Genomic DNA, 17959 nt, shown 5'->3' with positions numbered 1-17959 from the left:
GTGCAGGTAGTGCGTGTGCACGCGCAATGTGAATGAACGCCTGCGTGTGAGCCACAGTGGTCTGTAGAACTCGAGTTAGCCCAGTGTCTAAGGTCCAGTCTTGCTGACCGGATGGCCCGTGGTTCCAACCTACCCCCAGGATCTCGACTGTTCGTGTCTGGGCCTTCTAAACCTGAAAAATCGTTCAGCCATAACACCCTTTCGGTGTCTAGCTGTCATACTACCCTCAGGAAGCATGAGGGCTGGGATACTGCCAGGTTGTCCAAGCCTAGACAAGGGAAGTCGAGAGGCGGAGACCAGGTTCGAACCACGGACCTTCTGGTCAGTAAATTCGCGCTCATCTGAGAAACATGGCACTATCACAGCCCTCTTACTTCATTCGAGGAACATGACGTGTCACTGAAAGGTTTTAGCAATTAAACGGCTATCTGTATTTATCATTACCTTCATCACAATCTGTGTGCACAAGAGTTTGTGGACAACAAACCTATCGGTGATCATAGCACGAATAAGCCAGCCATAAAAACGAATGGGAATTCTGCACGGGGTAATCAGGACCTGCCGTCAGCTTCTCTCTTCAGCACGTTCACTAGAGTGCAGCAAGGCTGTCTTGCCTCCTTTTTGACTTCGTGTACCGGAAAGGCAACTTGTTGGGATGTCGTTGAGTTACATATTGCTGATGATATCGTTTTAGACTGCTAACTCCGCTCAGGTAGGGCAAATTTTCTGGCCCAGTTTGGGTGGCGTGATAAGGAATGTAGAGTTATCCTATTGGACTGGCAAGGGCTTGATCCTGTTCTAATCCTAGGCAATGACAGGTTCGGCGTAGTCGACAGTTTAGTTTATTTGGGAAGCTGTGTAGGCGTTGGTGGGATTATTTGAGAGAGGTCTCATTACGCATCGCGAAAGCCAGAGCACCTCTTGCTAATAGGAAATGCCTGTGGCAGCAAGGAGACAAAGCTTACCTTACCAATCTGCCTGTTTTTTGGAGATGAATCGACACTTTTTCGTAATTGCTGTTCACTTGCCCTATATCTCGAGCCCGTTGCTTCCGTAACTGAGGAGTCTGGTGCCAAGAGTTTATTGACATTGTTGTAGTAAAGTAGAGGCTGTTTGGTGCTGGTAGTCCAACCATGAGCCAGACGACTTTGTTGCGGTACTAGTGCATTTGATATCTGTACGCCCAGTGTTTATCAGTTCTTGCCCCGTTTATCCGTTGTAGATGAAGGAGCGAGGCAGTAAAACACCATATGATGAGCACTTATGGGATAACGCGGGTTTTCCGTCGCCGGACGATCCATTCTTCCTAGATGAGGATGTTAGTTGGAACACTTGGAGCTTTGTGGCTCTGAGTCGAATTAATTGATAGGAATCTTTAGGGTCTTGCTGCTGTGGTAACATTAGTTCGTCAAAAAACCAACGATTTTAATTGAACATGCATTAAAAACACAAGAAACCGCACTGTTCTTGCTTCGTCAGTTGTCATGTGTCCATTATATGTCCATTACGTGATTGTCAGGTCTGTGAAAATGAATGGTAATAAACCGAGTTTGACCGCGTAAACGTGTCCACGAATGTGTGGTTTGAAGGTCAGCCGCCTTAGACCAGTGATTCCCGTTCGACAAGTTTGGGTAGAAGGGGAAGGTTTCGTGTCTGTTTTTTTCTAGTTCCAGTCACACCTTCAAAGAAGACAGTCGATCTGGAGTAGATCGTAGATAATTTGTTTGAAGTTTCCCTTTGAGGTTACTGTTGAACATATCTGATTTGTTTACTGGAACCTCATTGGTGACCGGCCCTCTTGCAGAATTGATCCGTTTTGTCACCTCCATAAATCCATATGCATATGCAGTTCGTTCAAGCGCACTGCAAAACAGGCATACCGAAACAGGCGCTCTGAATGTAGTTTACTTCTCTAGTTAGCTCTTTTTTGTGTTCTCTTCCGGACATCCCTGTTTCATCCAACTGCTTGCGGTTATACTTAAGCTGCTTAAAATCTGAATGTGAATTTCTTCCTCCTTTCAGTGATCTGTTGACGAAAACTGACCTTTTCCATAAAGTCGGATCTCAGATTATTCCCATTATGTCTGGCGTTCCGAACAAATTCTACACGGATGTTCATGCTGTGCTCAACCGCTGGGAGTTTTTGATTCTACGTATTCAAGGGTTGCTAATATGGGAACGAGTACTAGCAAGTCTCTTTTTCAACATCGCGGTGCACTTGGTGTTCTGGTAAGACAAATATGTAGCGTACCCGAATTTCTTCAGGGCGATTGTGCTGGCCAACCAGAGCTGCCTGTTTGTGGTCTGTATTCTGCTCTCCGTGTACGTGATATGCGATCTGATGCGGAATTGGCTTGTATATCTGATCGATGGTAATATTGTAACGTAACATTCTCATTGGTTTGTAGATCCGAACCGTTCACCTGACAGTTTCGCGGAGTTTATCGCCTCTTCTTTGCAAGAGGGACATATTTTGTCGGTTGAGGAACTCAGTCTTTGGGTTGCACGCCTACTGTACTATATCATGTCCATTATTAATAGTCTGGCGCCATGTCGAAGGAAACGACCACTTCTTGTGAGTGTATCTGTTTTCTTTTTGTCTTTTTCGCCTTCTGTCACTGCTTTTGTCCAGATGACTTGTCGATCGTTTTAAAAAAAAACTTCCCTTCAATTTTCGGGGTTGAGACTACGGTTGCCTACCCTTTGGTGGGACTAATGATGAATACTCTGGCTTATCAAAATGGGCTATCCTGGGGGCGATTGTTCCAGAGACGTTCAACCACACAAATGGTTTCTACTTGACTCATCCCATGTCTTGAAGTTGTTAGGATTATGACTACGGGTGAGTAGTCACATAATTGTCCCACACTGCGGTATTCATGGTGGGCCTAAGACTTTGCAATTACACAACTGCAGTGTACTATCTGCTTCGTCGTGAATGAGACTCATAAGTTTGCTATTAGAGCGCCTCCATAGTGTGTGGTTTATGCTCTCAATACCACAACTTTGAAGGAAATAACGAGCAGCATCTGAGTATTTCAATTCAGATCTAAATGCTTCGAATTTACAAAGGCACTCTTCGTCCATTCCAGTGACCTCGACAGCTACAAGAGTCTAAGCGATGAATGAAAGACAGTTGAAGAGGCGTTCTCTACATTATTCCGAAAGTCAAACAAAGTGCAAATGCAGCTGCAAGTCAGCAACAACCATTCTGACAGAACGCCTTCTTAGGTCCTGCTTATTTCGCTATATTGAAAGAATACTTGATACCATAGAACCCAAGGCATATGGAAGCGCACTTGGCAGTTTTGAGGACCAACAAAGCTACACGATGTCACCTCACTGGCGCACAACTCCTGGTGGTGGTTTAGTTTTCCTCTATCACTGCTGACGTGGACTTCGCTCATCAAGAAGTACCGTTTGGTCTCTACGGCAACCAGGCCCTATGACTAAACTGCATTCGGAGGCAGCGTTATCAAATACCAATTATTTGCCAATCATTTTGGGCCAGGAAATATCTGATCCATGTGTCTTTTCAGTAGAAACCTATTTCAGCACAGCATGAAATCAGCTGACAAAGCAAAGAAATTGTCTGGACGTGTTTGACAAAGAATATCTTCATCTGAACCTGACCTATCTGAAGCCCAAAAAATGGGCTTCACGATGATTCCATTGTGAATCGATAAAATAGTTGTTCGGACGCTTTTGACGTTCTTTAGTATAGTCGGGGTTTTAAAACAAGGGTAACCCTTACTCAAGAATCTTATACCAATGGGTTCAGAATTGTTGTATACTGTAATTGCTGAGGGAATCGTGTGGAAGCGTAATGTTGGCACTTCCTGTCGTCCACAGAGAATTTACTCTGTAAGTGGAACCAGCCTATGCTGGAAACCGAGAATCATTGTACAGCTGTTTCATCCTCATTGGGATTCATCAGCAGTGTGCACCTCACGAAACTTTAGTAGGGAGTTTCGAAACCGCAACCTACCGGCTAGTGGTTAGAACCGGTCGGCCAAAAGCTGCTGATCACCAGTGTGATCTACTCTGAGTTAGACAGGATAGAGCGCCACCTCTCCTTCAATCACGGTCGCGAAACTTCTCGGCTACCTGGCGACCTATTCTCCTCACTCTATCCTCAGTTCCTATTGTCACACAATTTCTTTGGGCAGAGGATGCTCTAGGCCAGTCCAGGTTGACGAAATCTGAAGACAGAACGGTAGAAAGGAGGAAAATAACGTAATGATGTTTCTGCGGGATACCCTCAACTCCGGAAACAGTGTGAGCAGTGACAGTAGGTTTATTAGGTTTCAGAGAACATACTACACTGATCACACTACAGTGACTACTACTCACTCATTTACTGCTATACAGCATATCTAAGGAATCCGTATGTTGATATATCTAGCTCACTTGAATAATCACATGACTGTCATATGAGTAAACACTCAACAATTTTGTTCTCATGTCCCTCCTAAGTACTACGTGTATGCAAGCTCCCAGCCCCGTTTCCGCGTTTTCACCTAATCTTGGTTCCGTCTTTCTCCTTTTTCACAGTTCTTTCTTATCACAAGCACCTCTAGTCTGATGATCATTTGGATTAGCAACTATCTACCTGGTCTGATAATTTCCTACGGGCTTTTGAACTTATGCCTCATTGCGCCTGTCCTCATTCATCACCGGGTGGGCACTCGTCTTTGGACCACGATCAAACCTATTCTGGAGTACATCGAAGCTGAATTCGACCGGAATCCTCTCGAGTCTGCTAGCGAACGGGCAGCTGCGGAGGCCGAATTCTATGAGCCAATCATCGCCGCAGCAGCAGCAGCTAACCCACACCTGTTCTCGGATGCAAATACGGAAGGATTTCTATCCGATTCGTTTCTTAATCCACCACAGCGACAGCGCGAAGGTTCAGAGGATTTGGATACATCCGAAGCTGTTTTTATTAAACAGTTTGGTAAGTTTTGAATTTTCACCGGGACAAAACTTTCATCGCGTAGTGATATGTGTAACGGGGATTTTTTGGTGCGAGAATGGCTAGGCGTTTGTCGTACTCTTCTTATTTAGCCTCGCCTGACTTATACTAAACGGCTTGATTGTCCTCTGTGCAGCGCCTGACGTGTTCGCCTGGTATGGTTTTGTCCGTCAAATCAAGTTAATCTGAAAGTCGACGTCGGTGGAACACGGCCGTGCGAAGTAAACATAGTTCTCCCCTAGGGGTTCTCGATCTGCCCAGCCAAAGCCTAACTCCTTGATATTTTTTCCTCGCTTGGATCCGAGATGGCTCAGTAGTTAAGGCGCGAAATTACTGACCGCATGTCCGTGGACAGTTCTTTCTTATCACAAGCACCTCTAGTCTGATGATCATTTGGATTAGCAACTATCTACCTGGTCTGATAATTTCCTACGGGCTTTTGAACTTATGCCTCATTGCGCCTGTCCTCATTCATCACCGGGTGGGCACTCGTCTTTGGACCACGATCAAACCTATTCTGGAGTACATCGAAGCTGAATTCGACCGGAATCCTCTCGAGTCTGCTAGCGAACGGGCAGCTGCGGAGGCCGAATTCTATGAGCCAATCATCGCCGCAGCAGCAGCAGCTAACCCACACCTGTTCTCGGATGCAAATACGGAAGGATTTCTATCCGATTCGTTTCTTAATCCACCACAGCGACAGCGCGAAGGTTCAGAGGATTTGGATACATCCGAAGCTGTTTTTATTAAACAGTTTGGTAAGTTTTGAATTTTCACCGTGACAAAACTTTCATCGCGTAGTGATATGTGTAACGGGGATTTTTTGGTGCGAGAATGGCTAGGCGTTTGTCGTACTCTTCTTATTTAGCCTCGCCTGACTTATACTAAACGGCTTGATTGTCCTCTGTGCAGCGCCTGACGTGTTCGCCTGGTATGGTTTTGTCCGTCAAATCAAGTTAATCTGAAAGTCGACGTCGGTGGAACACGGCCGTGCGAAGTAAACATAGTTCTCCCCTAGGGGTTCTCGATCTGCCCAGCCAAAGCCTAACTCCTTGATATTTTTTCCTCGCTTGGATCCGAGATGGCTCAGTAGTTAAGGCGCGAAATTACTGACCGCAATGTCCGTGGTTCGAACCCAACCTAAGCATCTTGACTGCTCTTGTCTAGGCTTGGGCAGCCTGGCAGTATCTCGACCTTCTTGCTTCTCTCGAGTGGCATGGCAGTTGGACACCGAAAGGACGTTGAAGTCGAATGATTTAGATTGTGACGAGGCACTACCGATTGTTTAAAAACCTCTTCCCTCCAACCGACCTCAATCGCCAAGTTCTTCCACGATGTGGGATAGTCAGACCGTTCCCTTTGCCGAAGAAGCGAATTAATTCTTCAAGGGGCTTCTGTTGGACTGCATTACTCTAGTCTGTCTATTTTTAAAAAAAATTCCCGGAGGTAATTTGATGGCTATGTTTAGCCAACCGTATACAGAGCTCATTTGTGTGGTTTTAACTCTCTTGGTTTCGGTTTCAGCAGCTTTCCGAGACCCTTGGGATTTCGGCATTTGTGATTAGGATTCTAAAGTGATGCTTAGGGAGCACTCAATGGCATTGCCTTCCTCCTATCGAGGGAGCAGAGGGGAGTTCCGAAGTGATTAGTCTTCTGAGGTCATCTCAACTGTCCAACCGAACTAATCAAACAGACCCGTTTTTAAGTTTTTGTCTCTGATATTTGTTAGCGAAAGCGGTAATTCCGTCTCTTGTACCTGATTGAACGCGGTTTGGCCGAATCCCGTCGCCCGACTATCAGACGTGGATTCCTCTGTTCTGTAGGGTCACAGCGATTCTTTCCTCACGGTGGGTGCGATAGATAATTTGAGGCGTCGTCGGGTTCTTCACCATCGATTTTTCAGAAGCGTTGCTAGTGTCGGATGAAGTCAACGGATTCCTAATGTGGTAATTAGAAAATAGGTATTTGGTTGTGCTCTGGGCACTTCAGTCGCCGAAAACACCCAGCAATACTAACTGCGGTTTCTCGGGCATGTGCTGCGTATGCCGAAGCATCGTCTGCCGAAACGAATTTTGTTCTCCCTGTTCCTTTAGAATGGCGTAGACCACGAGGTGGATAATATATGGCTTAGCAGAAAGGTGTGGAAGGGATTAAAAAGAGTCAAGGTGCATTCCATGATGCCCTCATCCTGCCCTGGAGTGGAGACATTTCATGAAACTGTGGTTATTCGATGTAACTGGCGTTCGTGCTGTCAGTTTCACAAATGTATGATCGATCGCTTGGTGGTGTGGTCACCTCAAAATGCTTGTGCTGGACCGGCACCAGGCCCCTACCTCGCCCACTTTTTCCACTTTGAGGTTTTAAATATAGTCAGATAACTTTTGTGGTTGTACGACAGTAAAGCATTAGTGTCCACACTGATGTTTCTGTCTCTGGTAGTGGTGATGTTGCTGGGCATTTCCGCCACTCCTGGGTGTTTCTTGGGATGAGACGCCTAGATAGCCAGTCATAAGTATTATCCACAACAGAACTGTTGTTCAATCGCCACGCTTGTACTGAGGTTGGGATGTTTTGCTATGAGGCCAATACCCAAACTGGACCACTTCTGGGTTTCTTATGTAAAGCTCATTGGGCAAATTATGGGTCAGAGAATACTTCGGTATTTCAGTTTTTGCAGAACCATTTGCCACGTGTTCCGGCCTCCAGCCTACTGAACTGGGAGTTGGCCTTCATCAGACCGAAAAATCCTCACACCATAATAAGTTCCATAGTTTTCGTAGAGTTAATCAATCTAAACACCAATTCCAGTTAGTATGGGGGTTGCGTCAGGCCACCATCATATGACTTTCCGTCACAGGAACATCTTGGCAATAACGGTCCCTGGGACCTGAGCTCATTGAATGAGTTTCCGATCATGTGATCCACATGGCGTTATCTTATGTCTGATGGTTATCTGAGCAGCTTTTGAAGTTTTCAAACAGTGGTCTCTTATACAAGCACAAATGACGGGCTCCTTCGAAAAACGGGATTGACGCACGATCTCAGCAAAATGTCTTTCACTTGTATTCGCACTCTGTGCGGGAATTCCACTCCTACCTCGGATGTTGATTTCAGTAACTGAAAACAATTCGGAGTTCATGCACTCCACGGCTTTCGAGCCGTCGTTCACCAATAGCTAACTAACATTCCTGTTGAAAACAGCACGACGTTTCATCCTGTTCCCAACCGTAGTTAATAATCATTGAGGTGGAACACCCTTTCGGCACCCCATTGTAGTGCAACTCGAAGGAAACTCCCAAGCCTAGACAGGAGCATTCGAGAGGCGAAAATTGGATTCGAACCACGGATCTTCTGGTCAGTAAGTTCGTACCTTAACCACTAAGCTTTATCGAGTTCAATGTCTGATCCCAAAGCCTCGGAATAATTTCTGTGGAGTTGCCCCAAAGCCATTGATAGGTGGCTATTCTGTTTTGTGCCGCCCGATAACGTACTTACAAAAGCAACCACTAACGAAGGATGAATCGATTCCCCACGCGATTTTCATACTGGTGAGTGTCTCCCTACCTCCATTGACGCTACCCGGAAGCTTGATGTGGTGAATCTGGATTGCGTTTATGGTTGACTAAGATGGGCTGGTACTATTACCCTAATGATAAAACTGGAAAAAAGTAGCTTCGTCTAACGACACCTTGAATAGCTGAGTAACTGTTGCTTCGCGCGTTCCACAGAAGATGTCCTTTAATAGATAGAAGCTGTGGTTACTACGCTGCATAGCGCCAGCTTTAAAGGATGGTTGTATTTATTGGGACCTACTCATTCTTCCAAACTTCCAACCGGCGGTTCGAATAACCGAACCTCTACTAATTGACTTATAACTACTTAATTTCATTGTCCCAAGATATCGGGGTGGCTGAACCCTAAGTTGTTTGGCTTCCAACCTGCTTGATTAGTTCAGTTGACTGATTCGGCTGTACAGTCCACTTATTACTGCAGGCGAAAGGAGGAAAGCCATTCGCTGCGAAGTCATTTATTAGCAGACACGAACTAAGCAGTTACAAGTCATTGGACAGAGAAGTGAACATCTCTTGTGCACACTTTCTTCAAAAAAAATTCTCGCGCGTCCTGTTGAACTTTCATGGATATTCATTGACTATTACACAATAGTAAACGAACCCTGCAAAGGACTTCCACAATTTCCGTAATAAACTTCATCTCCCATGAGATGTGGGGCGGAGCTTGGACATCAAATCACAAACTACTCGCATGCCCCATCAGTAGTGTACACCGTTACAATGCTAGCAATATCAGCATGATGACACGGATACTAATCTATCTCACCAACGCCTGCCAACGAGCATGGAAAGGCTGACAGATGCTTGAAGCAATCCTACGATGTCCATTTTGACAGCGTGAGCGGCTTTCAGGAGACCATTCGGTTGGCACCCCACTTGGCTCACAGCCTTGTGACTTAGATTGTTCAAAGTATGAACGTGACACACTACTCATAAGGTTGCTGAGAACTCTTCGATAACGCACGAGTGGTTTTTCTTTTCTTAAGAACGTCACTAGCGTAAGATTCAGCTGGGTTCCAGATGAGTCTCCGATCAAAACCAATTGATATGTCAAAGTATGAACGTGACACACTACTCATAAGGTTGCTGAGAACTCTTCGATAACGCACGAGTGGTTTTGCTTTTCTTAAGAACGTCACTAGCGTAAGATTCAGCTGGGTTCCAGATGAGTCTCCGATCAAAACCAAATTGATATGTAAATGAGTGTATTTCACCAAGTTTGAGTATATATTTTAGACAGAACACACTTCACTCAAAGTTGCTCAAAACTCCTTAGTTCAGTCAGGATTAAGCTGAGTCTCCCATTAAAACCAGGTCAGTTTGCAAATGAGTGTACTTCGTGAAGTCTCGATGTACATCCTAGTCACTTGTCGAGTGTTTGCACTATCTTGGTTCTGGACAAAATCTAGACGTGTGTTCTCAAAGCCTACTGATACTTCACCTAGTAGTATGGAACAGCTTATTCATGCTTTGAGTTGTAATTTGTGTGAGTTGACACTGGGTGGACGTGCTTGATGAAACACATTAATTCCGAGGAGTCTCGTGAGTTTTATTACTTCAACATGACCTTTGGACTTTGTTTCTCCGCTGGTCGTCTCAAGAGTTCTTAAATTGGTATGTTTTTGTCTGTTTTGCGTTTGTGGACAAACTGAAGCGAACGGTTATGAAATTGGTGTCAGGTGAAAAGGCACTTTGAAAAGTAACAAGACGAGGGACTGAGCACAACAGCGAAAGTGAAAGCCACGATGCAGCGTGATGTCACACGCATCTCAGTTGGTCTGGTGTCAACTGGTCCATTGTTTGCTTTATTTCTACGCCCTTTGGAAATAAAGCAAGTTGGAACCAAATCCCTAGGATTGGGATACGTCTATCTTTGCGGGGAGATGATTACTCTTTTAACGATTATCAGGAAATAGAGACCTGTTCGAACCTGTCCTGGAACAATTATTCTGGCGAATCTACGCCCAAGCGGGGAAGCACTGGTTTCGAGTCCCACCCTTATTAGAGCCCACCAGTAGTACCTATCCTCGGTCGGGAGGCGAGATGGCTACGAGTCAGACCTGAGTTTACCGACCGGAAGGTCCGTGGTTCGAACCCGACATCTGCCACTCGACTTCCCCTGTCTAGGCTTGGGCGACCTGGCAGTATCCGAGCCCTCGTGCTTCCTTCGGGTGGCATGGCAGTTAGGCACCGAAAGGGTGCTACAGCTGAACGAACGAATGGTCGTCGGTCGTCCTGGGCTTTGAACTCCGGACATCAATATCACGACTTCACCAGCGCACGCTGGACGCACTTGAAGTGTCACGTTTGAGCAGACGATTGTGTTGACGCTCGAACGATTTGGTTAGTCTACTCGGCAACTTGAACAAGGCTTGCAGTGGACAAAAGCCTGCACCTTTGATACGGTTTCCTGGACAGTGGTGTTTGCCTTACGGGAGGAGTACCGTAGTAATAAGCGTCTTCTAAGGTGGCTCAATTTTTTAGTGGGGATTGCTGGGTGAGGCACCTTACCCAGATAACAACTTGAACCAACGATCTTCCGTGCACTGACCAGACACTTTACCAACGAAGCCTCCATGAATGTTACTGTACATCAGAATTCTATGGTCACATTTAGGTTCTTGCTCAAAGCCGTCCTGCTTGCTCAACGTGAAACGCGAACCTGTTTTGTGTTGTTGAGTCCACGCTTGTTCCGCAAGAACAAGTTTTTCGTGTCGGAATCGGCCAATTATATCGCCTTTTCGTTGCATAGCTGCCGTGCTGCAGCTCGTACGGTGCACGCGGGCTGAGATACTGTCAGTTTGCCGAAGCATGGGCAGAAATAGTTGAGATCCTGAGGTTGTGTTCGAACCACAGAGTTCGGGATCGGTAAGATAGTTATCTCGAGCTGTTGTTGATTCCATGAGACGACTGAGACACCGGCTGCTAAACTACCTATGGTCTTTGATGACTTCAGACAATTGGGCTATTGGTCGTTCTTGCTGTCAGTTTCTTTCCAGATTGTCTGATTGAGCGGTTGGAGGTGTAGGCACCTCAGTATGCTTGACTTAGTCCAGCACCAGGTCCCCTCCCTCACCCACTCTTTTTCTCTTCTCTTCTCTGTGGGGCTTTTAATACAATTATATATATAACTAGACAAACCTTATGGTTGTACGGTAGTGAAGCATCAGTGGCAACACTGATGTTGCTGTCCTTGATGATGATGATGCTATTGTTCTTAGCCCATAGACGTCTTTTTTCATTCAAGTACCAAAAATGAGTGACGAGGACATTGACAAGTTGTTCGCAGGAATACTGGATGGTCAGCAGGTCGAAGGCCCCGACCCACCGGAGTCACCTCCAATTGGCTCCTTGGGAAAGCAATCGCGTTTCGCCAGTGCAATCATGTCAGACGAGTATGACACGGATGATGACCAGGTGGAAGAGTTAAACAGTGAGATTGAGGTAAGTGTATGTATGAGGGTTCGAAAACCCAATATCACGTGATGTTCCCGTTTGCAGCCACCGCCTTTGTGTATGAACTACCCCCGAGGACACTAATAAATGGCTCATAGATGGGGGGTGCGAACACATTTTTTTAGGTGCTTATCTACGCACCACTCGACTGCAGTCGTACCATAAACAATTGTCGTAGGAGACTTTCACATCCCTGCAAAGTAATTTGTTCTACGCCAGTTAATTAGTGCACCCAATAACTCACTTTTATCGACGTTGTTGATGTGAACATTTTTGGAACCTGATACAAATCAACAAAATGGCAGTCTGACATTTCTCTCGTCTATTTCATATTCGCGTGTTAAAGCAGAGTTTATTTGTAGCTGACTGTGGGAATTGTAGAATCTGTATTAACTCCACTGTCATTTGTATAGTCTCCTTTCTTTCTCGGAGAAACCATTCTAGTGAATTTCAAACCTGGGGGACTAGAGCTTCACCTTTAATAGAGCTCACTAGTGGTGCATACCGCTGACCGTCTGGGGATTCGAACCCAAGACGATGTGGGAGTCGTATGTAACTCCAGAGTTGAAAGCTCCGTGCTGGGGCGGTTTCCTCATCCTGAAACTCAGTGTCCAGTAGGTATGATGATAAGCCACTATATACTGGATTGATATTTTGCTGATCAAGCCTATATACCTGGAACGACAGCATGTATACTGTAAACTGGTTAGACCTTGGTTAGAGTCGAATTCAGACTTCTTGATACACAACCGTGACTGTACCCCAAATGATACCATTCATTTATTGGATGGCGCCCATATCCGTGTATTCAACCTGCAAGCACAAGTTTCAGCCGAAAACCAAAGAGACAGTATCTACTGATTCAACAGTGATCACATTGATTGCTCTTTGTAACCGTTGGTATAAGGAAATATCTGAGGTTTTGCATGAGCGCCACAATGGACAACTCAAAATTCCGCACACTGACATCGCGGCTGTTTGTATCTGGTCACTCGAGAAGAAAATTCGTTTATTTCACAGCTGACTGCACTGAATGTCACTTTTAAGGCTCATTCATATGGGAGGACACAAAACCGACCCTAAGGAAGAGTGTGACCGTTGTATTCAACTCTTCAGGAGGAAAGGCTTTGGTGGTCGTTGGCTTGTTCGCTGAGCTGGGCAATTTGATTGCCCAGATTGATTGATTTGATTGATTGGAAAGACTTTGGGAGATCGTCAATTTCTCGCGAAAAATAATTGATTGCTTTAATTACTCGTGTGACTTAGGCTTCACTTCCTTACCTGCTTTGAGGCATGTCTCATGTGTTACCAATGATAAAACAGTTGCTACCATGGAGAATTTAGTAGGTGGACAGCCGATCCAAATCCCTGTCTTATTTCCATTACCAGTTTGGGTCACGGAAAATTCAGCGAACAAGCACGGTCAGTAAAATCAACCGACCTAAATTTTTGTCGACCCAACCTAATGAATAAAATGAGACAGGAAAGGCAATCAGTTGATTGCCTACCGAAAATGACGTGACAATCTCCTGACCTTCGGGTTTCCCAGCTGCGATTGTCTTGTGCTAATGTGGCATTACCTGGCTACTCATGAGTGGTGTAGCATGGAACATAATTTTCCAAGGCAGCCATTTGGTTTGCATGGCTTGGAGCTCTGAAGGTCCTCCGCTTAGTTGCTGATAGTCTGGTTCATGAACAAGTGGGACTGGTTTCGGCAGTGGGGGTTTCGTTAACCGATGACTCGGGAGGCCAATATTTATCCCGTGCCAGGTCCCCATCAGGATCGACATTTGTTGGGAATGCGACTGGTTTTATGACGTGGACCCCAAACCCATCTCACGTGGTCTAAAGGCTTAGGCACCTCGTTCTAGTCCACTTCCGTTCTTTTCTTTATACTTAGGTGTTTAAAAAAGCAGTGTTGAACACTGCTTTTATTTTGACCAAAGTGCTTACCTGTTTCCTTTGGACAATGAGTTTCTCTGTAACTTTCCAATTCCATCTTCCGTTTTACTTCCCATCTGTCAACTACAATAGCGGTAAAACGATTACATGTCACTTATTTATCTCAGATGAATTCGCTAAATCAGGTAGATTTCGACACTGTCAACCTGGCCCCTCCCATCCTTCAGTATTTTCGCTTCCATCAGTTTTGAAATCGCACCGTTCCCGAGTAACCCTGATAATCCACACACGACCACATGAGATCAATGGTAACGAGTGATATTTATTGCAAAGGCTGAACTTTTGGATGTTCACCAGCTTGTACCACGAATCTGTTACTATGTTGTGCTCGAATATTGTACGGACAGTGGTCCAGGTGTCTAGCCATCTCAGCGCTGGCCTGCCCGTAACACCAGCGCGTCACAGATGGTGTTCGTTCTGGAAGCGCCCACTTCAGTTTCTTGACCCTCCAGCTTGCCGTACCACTTGGTCTGTAAATAACCCGATGCCATTTCGGAGTTACAATCAGTCGGTTGGCTATTGCGCTTCGTGTGATTTCGTTTAACCGACACGAAACTTGATTCAAGCACACCAACGTCATGTCGTCTAGGAATCGCGTCAAATAATCCACTAGTTCTATTGGTAGGTTATCTGGAAACCCAGATCTGGGCCACCCATTCGATTTGTTCGCTGACGATTCCTTTTCAAAAGCTTTGTCAATGGTAATGGGTGTCTTCACGAAGTCATACTGTCCGATGACAAAACGATTCAGTGTCGGACTGTATGAAAGTCTTCCTATATGGTGGTTTGGTCTGAGTCTGTTGACGATAAATGGACAACCATAAGCATACAACGGGCACTTTTGTTCTATCATTATATCCAGTTGTGTTAGGACATCGTGATGAAACTGTTGGTGAGACTGATAGTTCGATCTGGGTACCACCTTACCACACCTATACTGAGTCGGTCCATCTGTGTCCAGAACGGAAGAACACCTATCTACAAACTGTAAAGTTGCTAGTTTATCTGTCAATGGAGCTTCTTTGAATGCCTCCAGTTCCTTTTCTCTTTCTTGAGGCTCCTTTAAATATTCCGATCGATGATCTCCATCCACATTGCAGGAAATTTGAGGTGCCGGTGAAAACGGTGGGACAAAGGGGCTCACATTGCGTTTGCTTCCGACATGTATATGAGTTGTTTCTTCCCGCACACCATAATCTTTCGGTCGTATGCAACACCTGATAGCGCAATAGATTACACTAGCTGGACAGACGATCAGGTGCTGAGACAATTTCTGTCGTTCCATCCTAGCCTGACACCCATTTGTCCTGTTTATGCAGAAAGTCTTGGTTCTTGGACAAATTAGTTCGACATGTTCGTCCATTTTACATCGATGCATTTGAGCACCACATTCGTTGGGGCACCGCGCGACCGTGCACTGCTCCGTGGCTTCCACACAGCCTGCTTTTATACATGTTAGACAGTGTTGAGTGCAAAATGTCGATTCATCCATGTCCAATGCCTCTTCTCCCTTCTGTGTTAGTAAGCTATTTCGTCGATAACTTTTCAACCCTTTTATTGATCATCTAGAGGTGATCACGTGGCACCCAGCTATGTTGCTGTCATTAGCAGGCGGTGTGGTCATGTGGTTAGTTTTGAATGACTATCGCCGCTGCAAGCGGTCCTTCAGGTTTCTATTCCATTTCGTGATCTTCTGTGGATGGCGTTCAGACTCAGATATCCAACTTTGAGACTTGCTATAGAAGCAACATTTTGTAGGCAACTGCTCGTGTCCGCAGTCCGTGGCTCATGTGTCAGTTTCTCCACAATAATGATATTATTGTTCTGATGTTCCAAACTGCCACCTCACAAGTGAAATCCATGAAAAATTTTATGTTTGTCGCGTACGGGGTAAGGTACTGAGTCCTCTGTACGCTTATGCAGGTAAAGTCAGCCTTGAATCTGTCACCTTACCCCCTACCCCCAAACCCTTTACTCCTAATACTGCACTACCTCGTCCTTCTTGCGACCCTCCTCGTAGAAAAATTACTTTTTGCGCTTTTCCTTTTTTCATCGGAGAACATTTCAGTCTTGTGGGTCGGAATTTTCCAATAGGTACTGTATGTTTTTTCAATCTGCTTTTAAATGGAGTTTAACATTGGTGTTAGCTATTCATCGAGGTCAATCTGTCCTTATTTTAACCGAATTTCATATTGTATCTCCCTTTTTCTCTCCTATCACTCATACTGCTCCTTTTGTATTTAGGATGATCGTGGTGGCAACAATCATTCCAATGTGGAAGAACGTTATCTCGGTGACTTTGTGTTCGTTCCGAAGAAAACGAACTAAATTGGTTCGCCTGGCCGCTACGCCCACATTTGAAGTTGGGATCCGGTGGACCTCATTCTTCTCGTATCGACCCGCCTTTGTATCTCTATCTATCTCTACATATTGGGCCAGTTGGACACATTACCCGTCCTTTAAGAGCCATATGATGCACTATTTATGAGTAATATATGCCTCACGACGATCAGATCCTATGCAGAAACTCTTCATTCTGATGGCTACTTTTTTACAGTTCAGAAAGTATGATCTCAAGATTGAAAATATAAATCACATCGTTTGGATGATGACTGCCCGCTCGACATTGCCATCCTGAGGAAGACAACATCATTCTCCTCAGATGATACTGTACCAGCAGGCCATCCATTACAACCTTGACGGTGTGTCATTCGGCAGCTCGGAATAACACTTTCATGACGCCATACTGCGAAAGTTGTGATATTACGCTAAAACATTGGTGATTTGGCGGTGGTGGTCTTACCTCGTTGATAAACGGGTGCCTGTGTTTAGCGTTATGCCATCAAGGTAAGGCCGTCTGATTGCTTGCGACAGGCTTTGTTGCTTCCTCGGGTTTGCGACGGCGCCCAAGGGCTTGAGTGCAGCTCCTTGGTATGCACAAGCGTCTGTTGGCGGGTAGGTACGGTTCGGATGTCGGCCGTTCGTAGTATGAATGGAAATACAACAGAAGACCGTTGGTTTCCGAACCACTACCTAGTTTTGTCTTCCGAAGTTTTTTATTTGTCTCGACCATCTAGGCAATGCGGTTGACTTACATTCTCTCAATAGATTTCATTTCAAAGGCTTTTCACCTATGCTGCTATAGGTTCGTGCTTCTCTCTGAATGGTATTCAAAGGCGATATTAAACCTACGGTGTTACTTTCGGGGCCTGGTCATCAGGCACCCACAAATGGATATAATCCATCAACCACTAGTACACAAACAGAGACGGCCTGAATGTTCTCGTGGGTAATTGAGCTGCCATTTGACTATGTACTTTACTTCGTTGAAGACTTTTCTCTACTTTTCGCCGCGAGACAGCAGCTTGTGCGCTTAAATTGGGTAATAACTGCGTACAATGCAGGTCCAACTCGTCATTCCGTCTGGGTTCCGTTCTCCGCCCATATCGTGGGTCATTGCAAGGCAATCAACCAACCTTCGGCGTTATCCACCGCGATTCCCTGAGAATCGATGCGACGTGGTTCCACTCAGGCAGAAACTTTGGAGAGTTTCGCGGTTGAGCTGAAGTGTCCTGTCAGAGGTCGGCGCTCTCCTTTGTGTCACGTAGCCAGGCATGCCTATACATGGATGAACTATTCTGTTCGACAGATTAACGGTCAATTGGCCTAAGAAAGACCACAATGGAAGATGGCCGTGATCTGCTACAGGTGTGAGGGAATCAAAGCAGTCGATGTAATTAAAGTATCAAGAAGGGCAGGAAGACAGTAGGTACGTAGGTGTGAGTCAGTGGGAACGGAGCTGATAGAGCTGAAGACAGCGACACAGATGATGTTTGCTTTAGTCGCCCATTCGAGATAGCTCAGTTGTTAACGTAGTGACCAGAAGATCCATGGTTCAAAGCCAACCTTTCCATCTCAGCTGCTTCTGTTATGGCTTAGGCAGCCTGATAATATTTCAGACTTCGTGCTTTCTTCGGGTAGCGTAGCAGTTAGG

General features: G+C 45.5%; 2 protein-coding genes across 2 annotated transcripts; one reads left to right on the top strand and one right to left on the bottom strand.

Moving 5' to 3' along the window:
* Window positions 1-2080: 2080 nt before the first annotated feature.
* T265_09478 (hypothetical protein) lies at window positions 2081-16591 on the top strand (the record flags this gene model as incomplete). The annotated part of the gene is made up of 7 exons (XM_009175558.1): window positions 2081-2229; window positions 2266-2372; window positions 2409-2575; window positions 4555-4957; window positions 5509-5733; window positions 11795-11991; window positions 16210-16591. 7 exons carry the CDS (start codon window positions 2081-2083, stop codon window positions 16291-16293), a joined length of 1332 nt encoding a protein of 443 aa, XP_009173822.1.
* T265_09479 (hypothetical protein) lies at window positions 14228-15457 on the bottom strand (the record flags this gene model as incomplete). The annotated part of the gene is made up of 1 exon (XM_009175559.1): window positions 14228-15457. The coding sequence occupies one exon, from the start codon at window positions 15455-15457 to the stop codon at window positions 14228-14230; it is 1230 nt and encodes a 409-aa protein (XP_009173823.1).
* Window positions 16592-17959: the final 1368 nt, after the last annotated feature.

Source organism: Opisthorchis viverrini (genome assembly GCF_000715545.1).
Source record: "Opisthorchis viverrini unplaced genomic scaffold opera_v5_287, whole genome shotgun sequence".
Lineage (NCBI taxonomy): Eukaryota > Metazoa > Platyhelminthes > Trematoda > Opisthorchiida > Opisthorchiidae > Opisthorchis > Opisthorchis viverrini.
The sequence above is the reverse complement of the archived record's forward strand: the minus strand, read 5'-3'. Positions and strand labels throughout refer to the sequence as shown.